The sequence below is a fragment of the Myotis nattereri genome (genome assembly GCF_964212035.1).
Source record: "Myotis nattereri genome assembly, chromosome: 2".
In the NCBI taxonomy this organism is placed as follows: Eukaryota; Metazoa; Chordata; class Mammalia; order Chiroptera; family Vespertilionidae; genus Myotis; species Myotis nattereri.
The window spans coordinates 203260967-203277039 of record NC_138076.1 but is presented as its reverse complement, the minus strand read 5'-3'; the positions used below and the strand labels follow the sequence as shown (position 1 = coordinate 203277039).

Genomic DNA, 16073 nt, shown 5'->3' with positions numbered 1-16073 from the left:
TACTGTCCAGGAGAACTTTCTGCAATAATGGAAAACATGCAGCTCAAATGTGGCTAGTGTGACTGAGGAACTGGATTTGTAAATTTTATTTAAATACTAACATAGCTAGTGAATACCGTATTACTGTGGTTCTAGTCTACAGGGAGGGCAGAAGGACCAAGGACTGAGACTGATGTACATGAAATGACAAGCACTGCAAGTTAGTATTTTATGGTCTAGACCGGATGTTGGCTGACCTTTTTTGTAAAGGGCCAGATAGTAAACCTTTTGGGCTTACTATCTGTCTCAATGACCTCAACTGTGCTGTTTAACACAAATGCTCCCAGAGATAGTATGGAATGAATGGGCATGACTGTGTCCAAAAAAACGTTTACAAAAACAAGCCAGATGGCCATAGCTTGCAAACTCTTAGTGTAGATTAAAAGAGAGAAAGCAGTGAAGAGACAAAAGACAAAGATATGTTGTGAGGGAAGTCCTCTTTGGACTCTTTCTGGGAAGATTATTATGACTTGGCTATGTAGTGATATTTTTGGCTGAGAGGAAAACCAAGATCTACTAGATTCTAGGAATAATGCAATTGAGTTTTTTTCAGAGAAGCAAGGAAACCCACCTGAAGGCAACACACATAGGCAAGTAAGAAGGAATAAAGCTAGACTACAGAACATGAAGCCAAGCCAAAGGGGTGTTAAGTGCATTTTAAGTGTTTTCTTTTCTCCTTCTTAAACTCCCATAACTTCAGGATCCAGAAGCATTGGCTCAATTAATGCTGTCCGTACCACTAACCAATGATGGAAAATATGTACTATTAAACGATCAACCAGAGGACAATGATGGAAGTCCACGCGAAAATACAGGCGCAGAATCTGAAGCATAACTCATGCGCTTTTGGGGGAAGAGCACCCAAGGAGAGCTACCTCCTTAAGGGTTTTCAACTTCTCTGATACACAGGCACACGAACTGATTTCAGAAAGCTGACAATCGCTTGTGGAATGGACTCTCGATGCCTTGGTACTGAGACTTGGGAGGGAAACAGTAAGAAATGGTTGACAACAGTCCTACCCATCTACAAATGTTATTTTAGGTGCTTTGTGGTAAGTCCTTTTCTTAGATTATTATTCAGCGCTCAGATTGAAAGTTATGAGAAAATGCATCGTTCACTTTATTTGAATGTCATCTTTTTTCAGTTTCCAGTATCCTTTTTTAAAAATGGCAAAAGCCTAGATTTATAATTAAACACTAAATATTTCCTATTAATATACTCTATTTTTGTATTTTACTTAATAAGCTTTAAGTGCCTGTCATTCTGAAAATTGTATTTATAATCAAGCTTGTCTCATAATTGGACCTAATAAGCATTAATCTGTGCAGTTAGGTGCCGAGCCCTGCTCTGAGGCTCGAGCACTAGCAGCAATGCAGGTCTAGTTTTGATCATTGTTCCAGGCATCATGCAATAAAAACTAGCAGATGAGTACCACAAAAGATACTCAGTTTTACAGTGGATCCTTACTGAACCAGCATTCAGAAGTTTACGATCCTTTAGATATTACTGTTTTTATTGGTGGATCACCATGAACAGCTCTGCCAGGTCCTGTTTCTTCTGAGCCAGACCCTCCTCAAGGAAGGGGCCAATTAATTTTAAAACTCACTTGAAGAGCAGTTGGTTTAAAGTTCCTATTTCCACTCTGGCATCCCAGCCCACTCCACCATTCCCTCCTACCCATGAAATAAGTATAAAATGATCTTGAATTGGTACAGTGTGTTTAATTATAACCAAGTTCAACAGAATGTTATTGTCTTTGTAATAAATTAACCTAGCAATAAATGCTAGCAAATAAATCTATCGTTCTGTTTCTTTTGCTTTTTGTGGTTATTTTCTAGAACATCCCTGGAAGAAAACTAAAGTTGGTTTTATAGCTTTAACAGTTTTATTTGCAAAAACTAGGGCAGAGCCGAAACCGGTTTGGCTCAGTGGATAGAGCATCGGCCTGCGGACTGAAAGGTCCCGGGTTCGATTCCGGTCAAGGGCATGTACCTGGGTTGCGGGCACATCCCCAGTGGGGAGTGTGCAGGAGGCAGCTGGTCGATGTTTCTCTCTCATCGATGTTTCTAACTCTCTATCTCTCTCCTTTCCTCTCTGTAAAAACTCAATAAAATATATTTAAAAAAAAAAAAAAAAACTAGGGCAGAATGAAATCACAGCAGAGAGGATGACTATCAAAAAATACATATATTCAACCTGAGTAGAGTAATGGGATCTCAATGCCAAGTTTTTAACAGGTGTTGCTTTTAAAATGATGGGTTAATAAAACAATTTTTGCAACCCCAAATTAAGTTAATGTTATATGGAATCCATCTGAGGAATCCACTTCTACAATGTGTACCATCAGAGACATAGTGAGCTGGTCCAAGTCAGTATGAAATGACACACTAATGCCTTACAACATACGTATAATGATGTCAGGTCAGAAGTTCTCTAACAGGCTGCAAGAGCCACAGTCCTCTGAATTTCTTTTTCTTGCTTAGAACTGTTCGAGTGGGAGGGGAAGAATCTCAAGTCATGAACAATGCTGGAAACTAAAATCAAGCTTTAAAGAAAATTTTTTGTTTAAAGAAAGAATGGCTTAACAAAGCCACAAAGCATGCAAATCCTAAGAAAAGCATGAAGACTGAAATTCAGTATAGTAAGACTAATCACAAAAACACCAGAGAGAATGAAAACAAAAAATTAACTGAGCTTATTAGCAAGCATGACCCACAAAACATTAGTATTCAGAATACACAATTGGGATAGGACAGTTTCTTCAATAAACGATCTTGGGAAAACTGGACCAGTATTGTATACCACACACAAAAATTAAGTCAAAATCAAGACTATAAAATCTGAAATCATAAAACTCCTAGAAGAAAAACAGAATAAGCTCCTTGACATAGGTCTTGGTGGTGATTTTAAAATCTGACACCAAAGCAAAAATAAACGAGAGACTGACTACGGATTTTGCACAGCAAAGAAAATCAACAAAATGAAAAGACAGCCTACTGAATGGGAGAAAATATTTGCAAATCTTATCTGATTAAGGCGCTAATACCCAAAACACATAAAGAATTCATACAACTCAGCAGAACACTCTGGTTAAAAATGGGCCACAGATACATGAAAAGATGCTCTACATTATTAATCATCAGGGAAATGCAAATCAAAACCACATTTCACAACTGTTAGAATAGCTACCATCCAGAAGGAAAAAAAGGCACTGGTGAGAATGTGGAGACAAGTGTTATCGGAGGGAATGTAAATTGGTGTAGCCACTATGGAAAACCGTATGGAAGTGCCTCAAAAAAATAAAATAAAAATAGAACTACCAAAAAATCCAGCAATTCCACCCCTGGGTGTTCATCTGAAAAAAAAAATAAATAAATACTAACTTGAAAACATCTGCACCCCCATGGTCACTGAGGCATTATTTACAATAGCCAAGATATGGAAACAACCTAAATGTCCATCGATGGATAAATGGATTGACAAACTGGTATACCTCTACAAGAGAATAGTCTCCAGCCATTAAAAAATTGAAAAATGAAGTCTTGCCATTTCCAACAACATGGATCTCGAAGGCATTATGCTAGGTGAAATAAATCAGAGAAAAACAAATACTGTATAATCTCTCATGTGGAATCAAAAAAATAGGTAAAAATGAAAGCTCATAGATACAGATTGATGGTTACAGTGGGAAGGGAGAGTAATGGGTAAACTTTCTGGTTTCACTTACATAAGTTGAGTTTTTAAAATCTGATTCATTAATGTTTTCCCCTCATTTTCAGGATGAGAGCATTGCTATAGAACAGTGATGGCGAACCTATGACACACGTGTCAGAGGTGACACGCAAACTCTTTTTTGGTTGATTTTTCTTTGTTAAATAGCATTTAAATATATAAAATAAATATCAAAAATATAAATCCGCCCTGACCGGTTTGGCTCAGTGGATAGAGCGTCAGTCTGCGGACTGAAGGGTCCTGGGTTCGATTCCGGTCGAGGGCATGTACCTTGGTTGCGGGCACATCTCCAGTGAGGGGCGTGCAGGAGGCAGCTGATCGATGTTTCTAACTCTCTATCCCTCTCCCTTCTTCTCTGTAAAAAATCAATAAAACATATTTAAAAAATATATATATATATATATATAAATCTTTGTTTTACTATGGTTGCAAATATCAAAAAATTTCTATATGTGACACGGCACCAGAGTTAAGTTAGGGTTTTTCAAAATGCTGACACGCCGAGCTCAAAAGGTTCGCCATCACTGCTATAAAATGTTTCACTACACACAGATCTTACATATGTGTTCTAGAATGTATAATCCTTGAAGATGATCCCAGAATTAAGACATCAGATAGATACTGATTGAAAAATAAATTTCATCTACTATCCTGAGTATATCATGTCTCCACTAATGGGAACTGGAGCTATCAAGTAAACCAGGTAGTGAAGAGCCAAACTATTAAAATAGAAGAAAAAATTTATAAACTTGTCCATATAGACTTATTACACTACATGTAAGAACTTACCATATGAACAACTCCAACTTTGCCATCACCATCTCTCAGTTCACAGTCCTATGACTTCACTTAATCTCTACAGATTTCCCACTTATTCTGGATTTTGTTTTTAACTGAAATCTTTGGCAACCTGTTAAACTGTTCCTAACATCTAAAAACCTTTGTGAGTTTTTTTTTTTACTGTAGCATTAAAACTTTCTTAAGAAATGGAATACCGTCAATCTAAGACTTATTCAACTTTAGCTGGGAAAAGAACTAAAATTATTAAAACTGGTTAAAGTCTACCTTTTAACACTTAGCCAACCCAGCATAAAAGAGAAACATGATGATGTATGTGATGGTATTATCTCATCTTTCTCACAATCTTAAAAATGTAATACCTCAGAAAAGGAACATTAATCAGACTTCACCAAGGACAATTTCAGCTGTTATTTAAAAGGCTCGTGTCTCATCTCCAGCATAATATTTAAAAGGCACTTATTGCTCTGGCTGGGTGCTCAGACGGTTGGAGCATAGTCCCGTACACCAAAAGGCTGCGGGTTCGATCCCGTCTTTGATTCCTGGTCAGGGGAGTACAGGAGGCAACCAATTGATGTTTCTCTCTCACATCAATGTTTGTTTTTTTCTCTCTCCCCCTTCCTCTCTCCTTTAAAAATCAATGAAAACATATCCTCAGGTGAGGATTAAAATAAAAGGCACTCAATTATTGTTTTAGTTTGATTCATGTTTGCAAATGGCATCTCAGTTATTTCTAACATTAAACACTGCAAACTAATGATCCCTTCCCAGGATTAGGATTTTAAGTTAATCATGCAGGTTCTTTTTATATGAAAATAGCAAGCAACAGAAAGATCAAGAAGGTACAAAGGAAAGAAAAAAATAGTCTTCATTTGGGATGCACGGAGAGGAGCCAACAATAATCATACTTCAAATTCCTTGCCTATGTGCATGCAAGTATTTTTTTAAAGGTAGAGTCCATGTACTTTATTAGATTAAAGGGACTCTAAAAAGGTTAATGTTATATATTGTTTTAAGGTATTTAATTTTGAGGGGGAAAAAAGATTTTTAATTTTGGCCTGGCTGGCACGACTCAGTGGTTGAGGGTCAATTCCCGATCAGGGCACGTGCCCTGATTGCAGGCTTGATCCCCAGGGTGGGGCATGCATGAGGCAGCTGATCAATGATTCTCTATCATCATTGATGTTTCTATCTCTCTCGTCCCTTCCTTCCTCTCTGAAATCAATAAAAATGTATTTTAAAAAATTATACTTAAGATATTTAATTTTGAACATAAACATCCAGGGGAAGTACATTTTTGAAATTACATTTATTGTTTTATTATACATATTGTATTCTATTAGAACTGAGGAAAGGGGTGGCCCCACTCCAGTAACAAACTTGCCATCTTTTACAAAATTTAATTAGACCTGACAGTGTTATGGTTAGCATTTAATTCCTGAGATTTTGAACATTATTGTTTTCTGTGAATTTACAACAAATGCTCACACTAATTTTAAATTACAGTATGTCTGGAAAAAAATGAAAATAGCATTAATATGTTAGCAAGGAAAACAATCATCCAAATATGTATATTAACTTAGGCATGAAATTCAAGCCCTGTTAACTCAGCACTTTAATAACATTTAAATATACGTAATCTTTTCAGAGATTTTATTTCAACTATGTGAACTTACTATAATTTATCCAGACTGTAGTGACAGTATTTTGACTAAAGGCAAAATAATAACCTATCACTTCTCAACTGCCAGTACCCATACAGTCAGCATGTGAATTCTATCTAGGATGGATAAAAAACTGATGTGTGGGGATAATGCACAAAGACACCTGATTCTCTTGTAATTACATTTTCTATCCCTTTTATATGAGATGATTTTAGGGAAGTTAGAGGAAAAAAAACCAGAAAAGCAATACTTTGCTACGAAATGGTGACTAATTTGATAGAATCCAATGCAAGATCATTCATATAAACATTTACAACAATGAAAATATAAATTATTAATTATGCAGCATGCTTTAGGGCCACTTCTACAGTTAGAATGAATTACAAATATTAAATGCCTTTAGTCCATTCTCTGTCCATAATTCGGTAAGTCACGTTTACACAGTTAAAAAATATATATTTCCTACCTATTCGTTTCTTCTGACTTTTAACAGTGAAAGCGTTTATCTTGGGCTGGGAAAACAACCCTGACTGTAACCGTGAATAGAGGGGGCATTGTATACCTGTTCCAAAAGCTGGAAATCAAACAACAATGTTAGAATTACTTACAGGATTTACCTGAAGAAATGCTTCATAGGCAAGTGCAATGGAAAATCAAACATTTCCCAAAATGACGTTAGTATTACATATAAAGTTTTAAACTTCCTTGTTTTCATTGTAAATGTATGAGTTTTATATTAAAAGATTATAGGCCATGATTAATAACCATTTAACTATTAACTGACATAAAGCTTTACAAAAATAAATCTAGTAGCTTGCTGGGAGCTCAATTTACTCAAAATCTTTCTATACTTTTTAAAGCAGTAAATGATTTATTAGAAACTTTATTATCACAGTGGTACAGTGCTTAATCTGATGTCTTAGATTATACTTGGTTTAAAGAAAAAGTCTGCCCAAGCCATCACCAAGATTTCAGTTCAACCTAATGAAGAAGAAACCTGAGTTTGGATGTAAAATAAGCAATCATTCATTTTTCTCAGGTATCATACATGTGCCTTCAACCCAAAGTGAAGCTTTAAGCAGAACTCTATGGCTTTATCTGAATTTTCTTGCATCCTGTTTATGAAGTAAATCTTAAATTTAAAGCGGCTGTTAGAGGTTAAATGTTCTCAAAGCAATGTAAACTAGTATAAAATGTCTCACCAAGACATCAGTAGCTCTTGTGAATCCCATGAAATTAACAATAAAATCAGTTTATATTGTACATAAAGGGTACATAACACACTGTGCCTCATCTCCAGTATCAAATCCATCTTCATACAGTCCTTTATGATGATTGGTGTGTATGCTTCATAAATTTCAGGCTCAATTCCTTTTGTTTAAACATGTATTTACTGGCTGTACATAGCATATGCATTGAATTTCCAATGACTGGACAAATATGGATCAAAGACCTATGCAAATACAAATTCTAAACATTCATGTAGATTACAAGAGATCTGAGGTGGCAGTTTAGGAATCTGGATTGGCCCTTAGATAACTCCACTTCCTAGGCACATATGGCCTAAAGTCCAGGCAAAAATCCAACTTTAAAATCTCATTCTCAACCTCTGAAAAGTTGAGCCTTTGGAAAAAGAATGGACTTCTCTTTAGAACACTGCCTTAAAGAGTCCCAACATATTTCCCAGAGATGTGGCCCAGGAAACACTTCGTCAGCTTACTAACATCCATGTCAGTGGCAACAGTAATGACATTCCGATGCTGTCACGGGCACCGCATACCGTCAGTATCATTTGACAACACGATCTGCAGACACAGTGCTGTCAGACAGGTCTCCATTGCTTGTTTTAGTCTCTTCTGGAAACATAAGTGAAAATAACAACGGACATTTATGTTCATGAAAAACTGAATTAAGTAAATAAAAATTGAGAAGAGCTGTACTGCTAAATTTCAAATTAAGAAAATGTTGCATCTATCAAATATTTCTCTAATATCACAAATTATATCTAGATTACCTTAATTTAAAAAAAAAAAAGCTAAATATTGCAATTGTCATGTTTTGACTGCTTCTTAAAGGAAGTATGGATTTGTGAGAGACCAGAACAGCATTGGGGGTTGACAGTGCATGTATGAACTGCTATTACAGTGTAGGCTGTTACAGAAACATGGCTGCAAATTCATTGTAATACTTTCCAGACTGGGTAACTTTTTATTTGTAGTTATAATTTACTTTTAAAATCAATTATTTATTATGATTGTGATAAAATGAATTCCTGGTTTTCTGTGTAAAATGTCACAGACACGTATTTCTTTAACAGCAAAAAACTACGTGACTAACGTATTCAGCAACTATGACTTCATCCCTGAGCAACCTTTAACTAAAATAGAACAATCTAGGCACATGAGTGATGTACATCAACCAGAAAGAACCCAGAGTTCCTTAAGTCCAGAGCAAGGTGTTCCACGGAGACTAAAAGGTTTGTTTTGTGTTAATGCTTTAGGCCTTAAAGTATATTAAGAACTGGAGACAAGGTTCTGGCATCATACAAAGCCAACTAAATTCTTCCAAATGGCTTTGTTAAACATTATCAAAGAACCAAAACGTAACATATACATATTTTCATTTAATAAATACTGACTATCTTCCAGGTAACAGCCTGAAATGATTTTTCAAAAACAATTATTTACTCAGTCTAGATTCCAAAAATGCCTGTGTATGTTCCTTACCAATAAATATTATTTAACTTATGGAACTAAGACTGTTGATATAGTGGTCTATCCAATTCAATCACCTCTATTCAATATGAAAACAAAATTGTAAAATTTGACAAAGTAAGATTAATAAAAACATCTTATTTTATGAAATACTAGGGGCCCGGTGCACGAAATTCGTGCACTGGGTGTGTGTGGGGGGGGGGGGGAGTGTCCCTCAGCCCAGCCTGCCCCCTCTCACATACTGGGAGCCCTCAGGCGTTAACCCCCATCACCCTCCAATCGCAGGATCGGCCCTCTGTCAGAGGCGTCAGGCCTGGGCAGGGGACCCTCATTTCCCCCCATCACTGGTTCTGCCCCCAACCCAGGCCTGAGGCCTCTGGCCCAGGAATCATGCCTGGGCAGGGGACCCCCATCTCCCTCTGATCGCTTGCTCCACCCCCCGCCCAAGCCTGACGCCTCTGACCCAGGCTTCAGGCCTGGGCAAGGGGACCATCATATCCCCCCAATCCCCGGCTCAGCCTCACGCCCAGGCCTGATGCCTCGGCCAGAGGAGTTGACCCTCATCACCCTCCGATCACCAATCACCGGATCGGCCCCTTGACCAGGCCTGAGGCCTCCGGCAGAGGTGTCAGGCCTGGGCAGGGGACCCCCAGCTCCCCACGGTTGCAGGCTCCGCCCCTGCCCAGGCCTAACGCCTCTGGCCTAGGCGTCCGGCCCGGGCAGCGGGGACCCGCAGCTGCAGCGGCCCCGCGATCGTGGGCTCTGCTTTAGGCCCAGGCAAGGGACCCCTAGCTCCCGGGACTGCCAGCTTCGACCGTCCCAGCTCCCATCGCTGGCTCCACCCCTACTTCCTGCGATCACTGGCCAGGGCGGCAAAGGCGCCTGATTCTCCGATCATGGCTGGGGGGCAGGGCATGCCCTGCCCCCCAGCTCTTAGCTCCCCCCTGGGTTTCAGATCACTGTCAGTGGCAGGGGGCTTCTTCCTGCTTTCCCTTTCGCCTCCCTGCATTGTGCCTACATATGCAAATTAGCCGCCATCTTGTTGGCAGTTAACTGCCAATCATAGTTGGCAGTTAATTTGCATATAGCCCTGATTAGCCAATGAAAAGGGTATCGTCGTACACCAATTACCATTTTTCTCTTTTATTAGTGTAGATAAGTTTGTTTTGATTTATTAAATATAAATAAAAAGTAAAAGAGAGCAAACGTGAAAACTTTCAACTCAGTTACTTACTGTACCTAATTTTGAGCTTCCAAGTGAAAAGGAAAACCTAAATTATGTAATTTCCATGAAAAAAAAAAAAAAAAGGAAACATCCATTCCTCAGGGAAGACAACTGTTCCTAAATTTCAAATCTGAGAGAAATGTCTCATGGTGGTTGGGGGAGTGGTGTCCGTAAGTATGAAACACTGAGCAATGTTCTTAAACATTAAAATATACAGATTGAGAAAAGAAAAAAAAATCATGGATATGAACAACAAGGGGTTGAGGGGAGGTGAAGGAACATATGGGGGGATAAATGGTGATGAAAGGAGATTTGACTTGGGGTGGTGAACACACAAGACAGTGTATAAATCATGTGTTGTGGAATTGTACATGAAACCTCTATTATGTGTTAACCAGTATCACCCCAATAAGTTCAATAAAAAGGAAAAAAAAACACATTAAAATATATAAATACTTTCCCACTGTCCTGCATAGAATACAATGGACAGAATCCTTTCCTAAATGACTCGAGCTCATTGCTATGACTATCGGTGATTATGTCTGTGTTACACTCTGACTCTCCAAGGCTGGCTATGGACAGCAGGAAGCTGTGCCTGTGTCACTAAATGGCCCCTGCCACTTTAGACCTTCTTAATCACCACCTCATTCAATGTCTGGTTACCAGTAACTCTGACTCAGCAACGTTTAGTGTTTCCCCTCAAATTGTTCCTTCTCACTGATACAGAATGAGGGGTGAAAGATAAACAATAAGCTTGTTAATTTTATTTAAATTAAGAGATGAATAAAACTGAATATTGAGTTACTCCAGAATGAAATACATTACTATGGCACTTTCTTTTCAGTTTCACAAATGACCTATGGAGGTTTTATTTTTTAAAAAGACATTTCTAGTCTGTGTTATTTTTCAAAAGGTAAAAGGAGCTGGAAGTCTGACCAGATAAAATGGGGGATTAGTGTCTACTTATTAAGGAAAGATTTGTTGGCTTATCCCAAATTTAAGCCACTCACTGACCTTCCTTCTCTTTCTTTTCTTGGTTTTCTTCAGCTGCAGTCTTGTCAGCTCTGAAGAAAATTCTTGCACTGCTCAGTGAGAAATAGAGCAACTCAAATTCCTAAGTAAATAAAAGAAATTTGAAATGAAAGCTGAAAATGCTTATTATAAGCAAAATATCCAAATGACATTTAATCTCTTTTTTATCATTTCTAAAAAGCTCCAGTAAAAATCATAAACAAGAAACTGAACTAAATAACCAATCCACTTTTAAGATCTGAGTCAAATGGCTTCCAAATACCATTCATTTTAAAATATATTCTAATTACCTCTATTCATCTCACTTATTAAAACGGAGGTTTTCATATGACTTATGCTTTTTCAGATATCAAAACATCAAAGCAGACTTCACTATTACTCTTGTCTCACCTGCAGGTAGACATCCAGTCGCTTCTGGGTAAGATTCATGGTTTGCAGCAGTTTTTCATCTTGACAAGCTGACTGCACATTCTGTTGTTTAGCAACTGCTCTTATCTCCTTCAGGTACTTCTCTCTAACAGACTGGAACCAGTGAAGTGAGTCAAATTCCCGGTACTGATCCAAAAGCTTTAGAATGTAAGCCACACCTGCAGCCATGAGCAAAACCAAAGCAAAATACAATGAGTATAGAAGTTGTGTTGACTCTACCAATAACTACTGCTAACATTAAGCTAACCATTTTGAATTAATTCTCTTTTAAATTACATTTTACAGCATAAGTGAGTAATTCTAGAAATGTGGCTTAATTCCTCCTAAAAAAAAAAAATGTGCAAGTATAAAAAATGAAAAGCAGGTCAAGCAAGAAGGAAAAAAAAAGGACATGGCCAGCCATGAAAATCACCTGGAAACAACATATGGCTGTAAGGATGGGAAAGTTCCACTGCTAACTAGACAATGAAGGAAGCTACTGGGAAACCAGGAAAACTAAACACAAGATGCTAAAACTGTAAATAAAGCCTAACCTAGTCCAACTATACTAAGTGGTTAGCAATACTAAGGGAGCATGAATGATAGTTACAAATTACGAAAAACAAGTAGCAAGCAGATGACCCAGCTAAAAAAAATAAACCGTAAATACTGCTCGTGAAAAACAAATTTACAAAGAGAACACAGATCTATTCTCAAGCAAATCTCTCTAAAAATCCAGCGTAGGTGAACACAAAACAATGGGAAAACAATTCCATTAAACTTACCCATGGCAAAGCCATCATCAGTAAAAGCAGCTCCAATTTTATTTTTTTTATTCAATTTCTCCTTGCAACTAATGGAATGCTCTACGAAGTTGAGGGTCTAAAAAGATATGACAACATATTCGAAAAACAACTGTGCTAAATAACTTCAGAACTTAATTACTAAAACAGAGATTTCAAAAAGTATAAATAGGGTCTCTTATGGGTTCCTGTCCTTTTGATTTGAAACATTTGCCTCAGATAAAGAGCCTCTTGGAGAGGTCACAATCTGTGCAAGTATTTCTCTCAGTAGCTCTTTTTTCTAAGTTCTTTAGCCAAGCGCCCTCCCCTTCAATCACTGCTTCCCCAAGCACACTGCCTTTAATATCATGCAGGTTTTACACAATAGAACTAGGAGGCTTGAGAGGTTCGGTAACTGGCTATACTCTAAGTGAAAGTTGGGTTCAGTAAACTAGGCCTGCCTTACTTCAAAGCAGCACTCATAAGCATGGCAGTTCTTACTCCTGCCCATGCAATTCATTCCAAAATACCATTATCATATTCTTGGGTAAAAACGAGTAGTAGTCATTTGGGTAAATGAATGCCCCAAAAGAGCACTTCCCTAAAATTCAGCTCTAATACCTCTCTAATCTTATCATTTATTCAACAAAGATTTGCTGATGCTTACTATATTAAGTAATTACTATTACAAAATGAATACCATCAAAAAGTTCACGCTCTGTAGCAGCGCTCTCAGCAATGTCAGACATGCTATATATCTTGCAGTGCCCAATACAGTAAGCCCCTAGCTCGGAGAACCAATGAGCACTTGAAATGTAGCTAGTAAAACTGAGGAAGTGGATTTTTTATTTTATAAAATTTGAATTAATTTAATTAGTTTAAGTAGCCACTTACGTCTACCTACATATGGTAGCACAGCTCTAAAAGGATAGAGAGAGACCTGTTTAAAATTATGATACAGTGTGATAAGTACTATAATAGCTTAGGCTGGAAACAAAGAATCAAGTTTCACTTTTAGTATTGCTTATAAAACTTAGTTGGCAATTAACTACATATTTGCGAGACGTTTATCTACTGTTATTTTAGCAATCTCATTTATGTTTGCCTTTTTTCTGGGATGGATCATAGACTCAAGCACAGGAAGTGTCCTATACTTCTTGGTAGTGCTCTTAATCCCCCTGGTTTTCTCCATCACTAACTAAACTCTGACAGCTGCCCTGAAAACTCCACTCTTCCCCAGACTCTCAATGATTCCCCATTACTGTTTACTACGGCTTGAGTATACTGCCTTCAAATTTTAAAAAATAATGGCTTGAACTCATCCTAAGGTAATTTACACTGTTATCAAAGTATAACTAAGACAGGCTCCTCCACCAGTTTGACACTAACTTAAGTTGGAAAGATAACACTTATCAGGTAAATATGGACATTTTTGCTATATGATAATTACTGTGATAGAACATTAATGATAAATGTATAAAAAGCAGAAAATTTATGAAGAAAAAAGCTGCCAATAGCCCATCAGCTACTTTCAATGGCTGTAACATGCAAGAAGATATAAATTCAGGCAGCAATATAAAAGTCATTACTCTTTAAGTTAATCAAAAGCTACTAGAACATCTGATTAGTGATATTTAGATTTCAGATCCATTTTAAAAGCAGCTTTATATAAAAATTTTTACGGAAAAATAACTCTTACCACTAATATATACTTCTCTAATTTCTTAACTCCATTTTCCCCAATTGCTTTTATAATGCAATTTTGGGTAACATGAGCTATTTTAGATGGAAACTATAGAATTAGAACAGAACACACTATATACCACTGGTAGTCCGTGAGGTTCAAAAGGTTGGCAACCGCTGCTATCTATACTAATAAAAGGATAATATGCTAATTAGACCGGACATCTTCCAGACATCCTTCCAGACAAAGCCACAGTGGCGGGGGCCAAGGCAGAGGCAGTTAGGGGTGATCAGGCCAGCAGGGGAGCGGTCAGGGGCTATCAGGCAGGTGAGCGGTTAGGAGCCAGTGGTCCTGGATTGTGAGAGGTTATGTCCGACTGCCAGTTTAGGCCTGATCCCACAGGGACATCCCCCGAGGGGTCCCGGATTGGAGAGGGTGCAGGCTGGGCTGAGGGACCCCCTGCCCCCCAATCCCTGTGCATGAATTTCGTGCACCGGGCCTCTAGTATACTATAAGGAAGCACTAAAAATTTAGTTTAGATGTTAGTATTTACTACTGAATAGTGAGAAGTTGTCCTCTAACACAATGCTTTTAAGAGATGTGGTAGCGCCCAGCCGGTGTGGCTCAGCAGTTGAGCGTGGACCCATGAACCAGGAGGTCCTGGTTTGATTCCCAGTCAGGGCACATGCCCCGGTTTCAGGCTTGAACCCCAGTAGGGGACATGCAGGAAGCAGCTGATCAATGATTCTCTCTCATCATTGATGTTTCTACACCTCTCCCCCTCTCCCTTCCTCTAAAATCAATTTTTAAAAATTTTTTTAAAGAGATGTGTTAGAAATAACTTCATGCTGTAACATGATGTAATTAAAGTTAGTCTACATTAATCACTTAAAATGCTTATGTGATATAATTCAGCCCCAAAATGATATATATGTAATGGTATACACTCAAGTAATTTAAATCACACTAGGTTTCTCTAGCAGTTATCTATATATATAAAAGCCTAAGCGACCGGCCGACCAGTAGCTATGATGCGCACTGACCACCAGGGGGCAGACACTCAACGCAGGAGCTGTCGAGCTGTGGTGACTTGGCAGCTGCGGTTCTAGGGTGACGCACCCAGAACCAGAGAGGAGGGAGCCCGATTCCAGGGTGCATCACCCAAGAACCGCCCTCTCACAATCCGGGACCCATCAGGGAATGTCGAAGAGCCGGTTTTGGCCCGATCCCCACAGGCCAGGCGGAGGGACCCCACCGGTGCACAAATTCGTGCTCCGGGCCTGTAGTTAACAAATAAGAATCTATTTTAACTATAAATAAATCTCATTCTGCATAGCTAGTAAATAAAAATTCTAGGCCATATTCACTGAAATCACAGTTAGTTTTATCTACAACCAGAAAGACAGTAGTAATACAGTCTGTGTGCACTCTCTGCTGCAAAAAAATTAGATCTACTTATTAATACTTTTAAAAATTCATTTTAAATACTAAAAATACTCACCAGGGGGGGAACAATGATATAGAAATTTCGGAGATGTATATTCTTTGGCCTTCGAAATTCTGGTGCAAAAACATCTACAAGCATTTTGAAATACTCTGTGCCTTCAGCAGAATTTCGTGTGTGATCACTGAGGACTGAATCCAAATGCCTAAAATGCAAAAAATTACTTAGTTCCTTTCTCAAAAAAAAGGTGTGACTTTTTAAATCCATCTCTCATCAACTTAAATAAGAGCATGCAAAAGTACAAAATATTATAAGACATTTCTAAGTAAATTTTCTCAAGAGTTCAGAATGAATTCATTTTCTGAAAGAAGCTGATCAGTATTATTTAAACTTAGTCCCTAAAATAGGATATGTAGGGCATCTTGCAGTTAAAATATTTTGAGTTTTGTATTTCTTTTTCCAACAAGGAGCCCTGTAGAACTCCATTTCAGTTAAATAGAATGCTCTTCATCTTAAATCCTTTCACTAATGCTTCTTCTCTACAATTCCT

General features: G+C 38.0%; 2 protein-coding genes across 2 annotated transcripts in view; one reads left to right on the top strand and one right to left on the bottom strand.

Annotated features, from left to right (window-relative positions):
* Positions 1-1852, top strand: part of APPL2 (adaptor protein, phosphotyrosine interacting with PH domain and leucine zipper 2) — a 41348-nt gene extending 39496 nt beyond the window's left edge. The window contains exon 21 of the mRNA XM_081082892.1: positions 740-1852. Coding sequence (XP_080939018.1) covers positions 740-874 — 135 coding nt within the window. The 3' untranslated portion in view covers positions 875-1852. The remainder of the gene's footprint in view (positions 1-739) is intronic.
* A 4636-nt stretch (positions 1853-6488) lies between these two features.
* Positions 6489-16073, bottom strand: part of WASHC4 (WASH complex subunit 4) — a 62673-nt gene continuing 53088 nt past the window's right edge. Inside the window, exons 29-33 of the mRNA XM_081082891.1 lie at positions 15581-15728; positions 12399-12495; positions 11596-11792; positions 11188-11287; positions 6489-8090 (exon numbers count right to left, since the gene is read on the bottom strand). Of these exons, the coding sequence (XP_080939017.1) occupies positions 8023-8090; positions 11188-11287; positions 11596-11792; positions 12399-12495; positions 15581-15728 (610 nt within the window). The 3' untranslated portion in view covers positions 6489-8022. The remainder of the gene's footprint in view (positions 8091-11187; positions 11288-11595; positions 11793-12398; positions 12496-15580; positions 15729-16073) is intronic.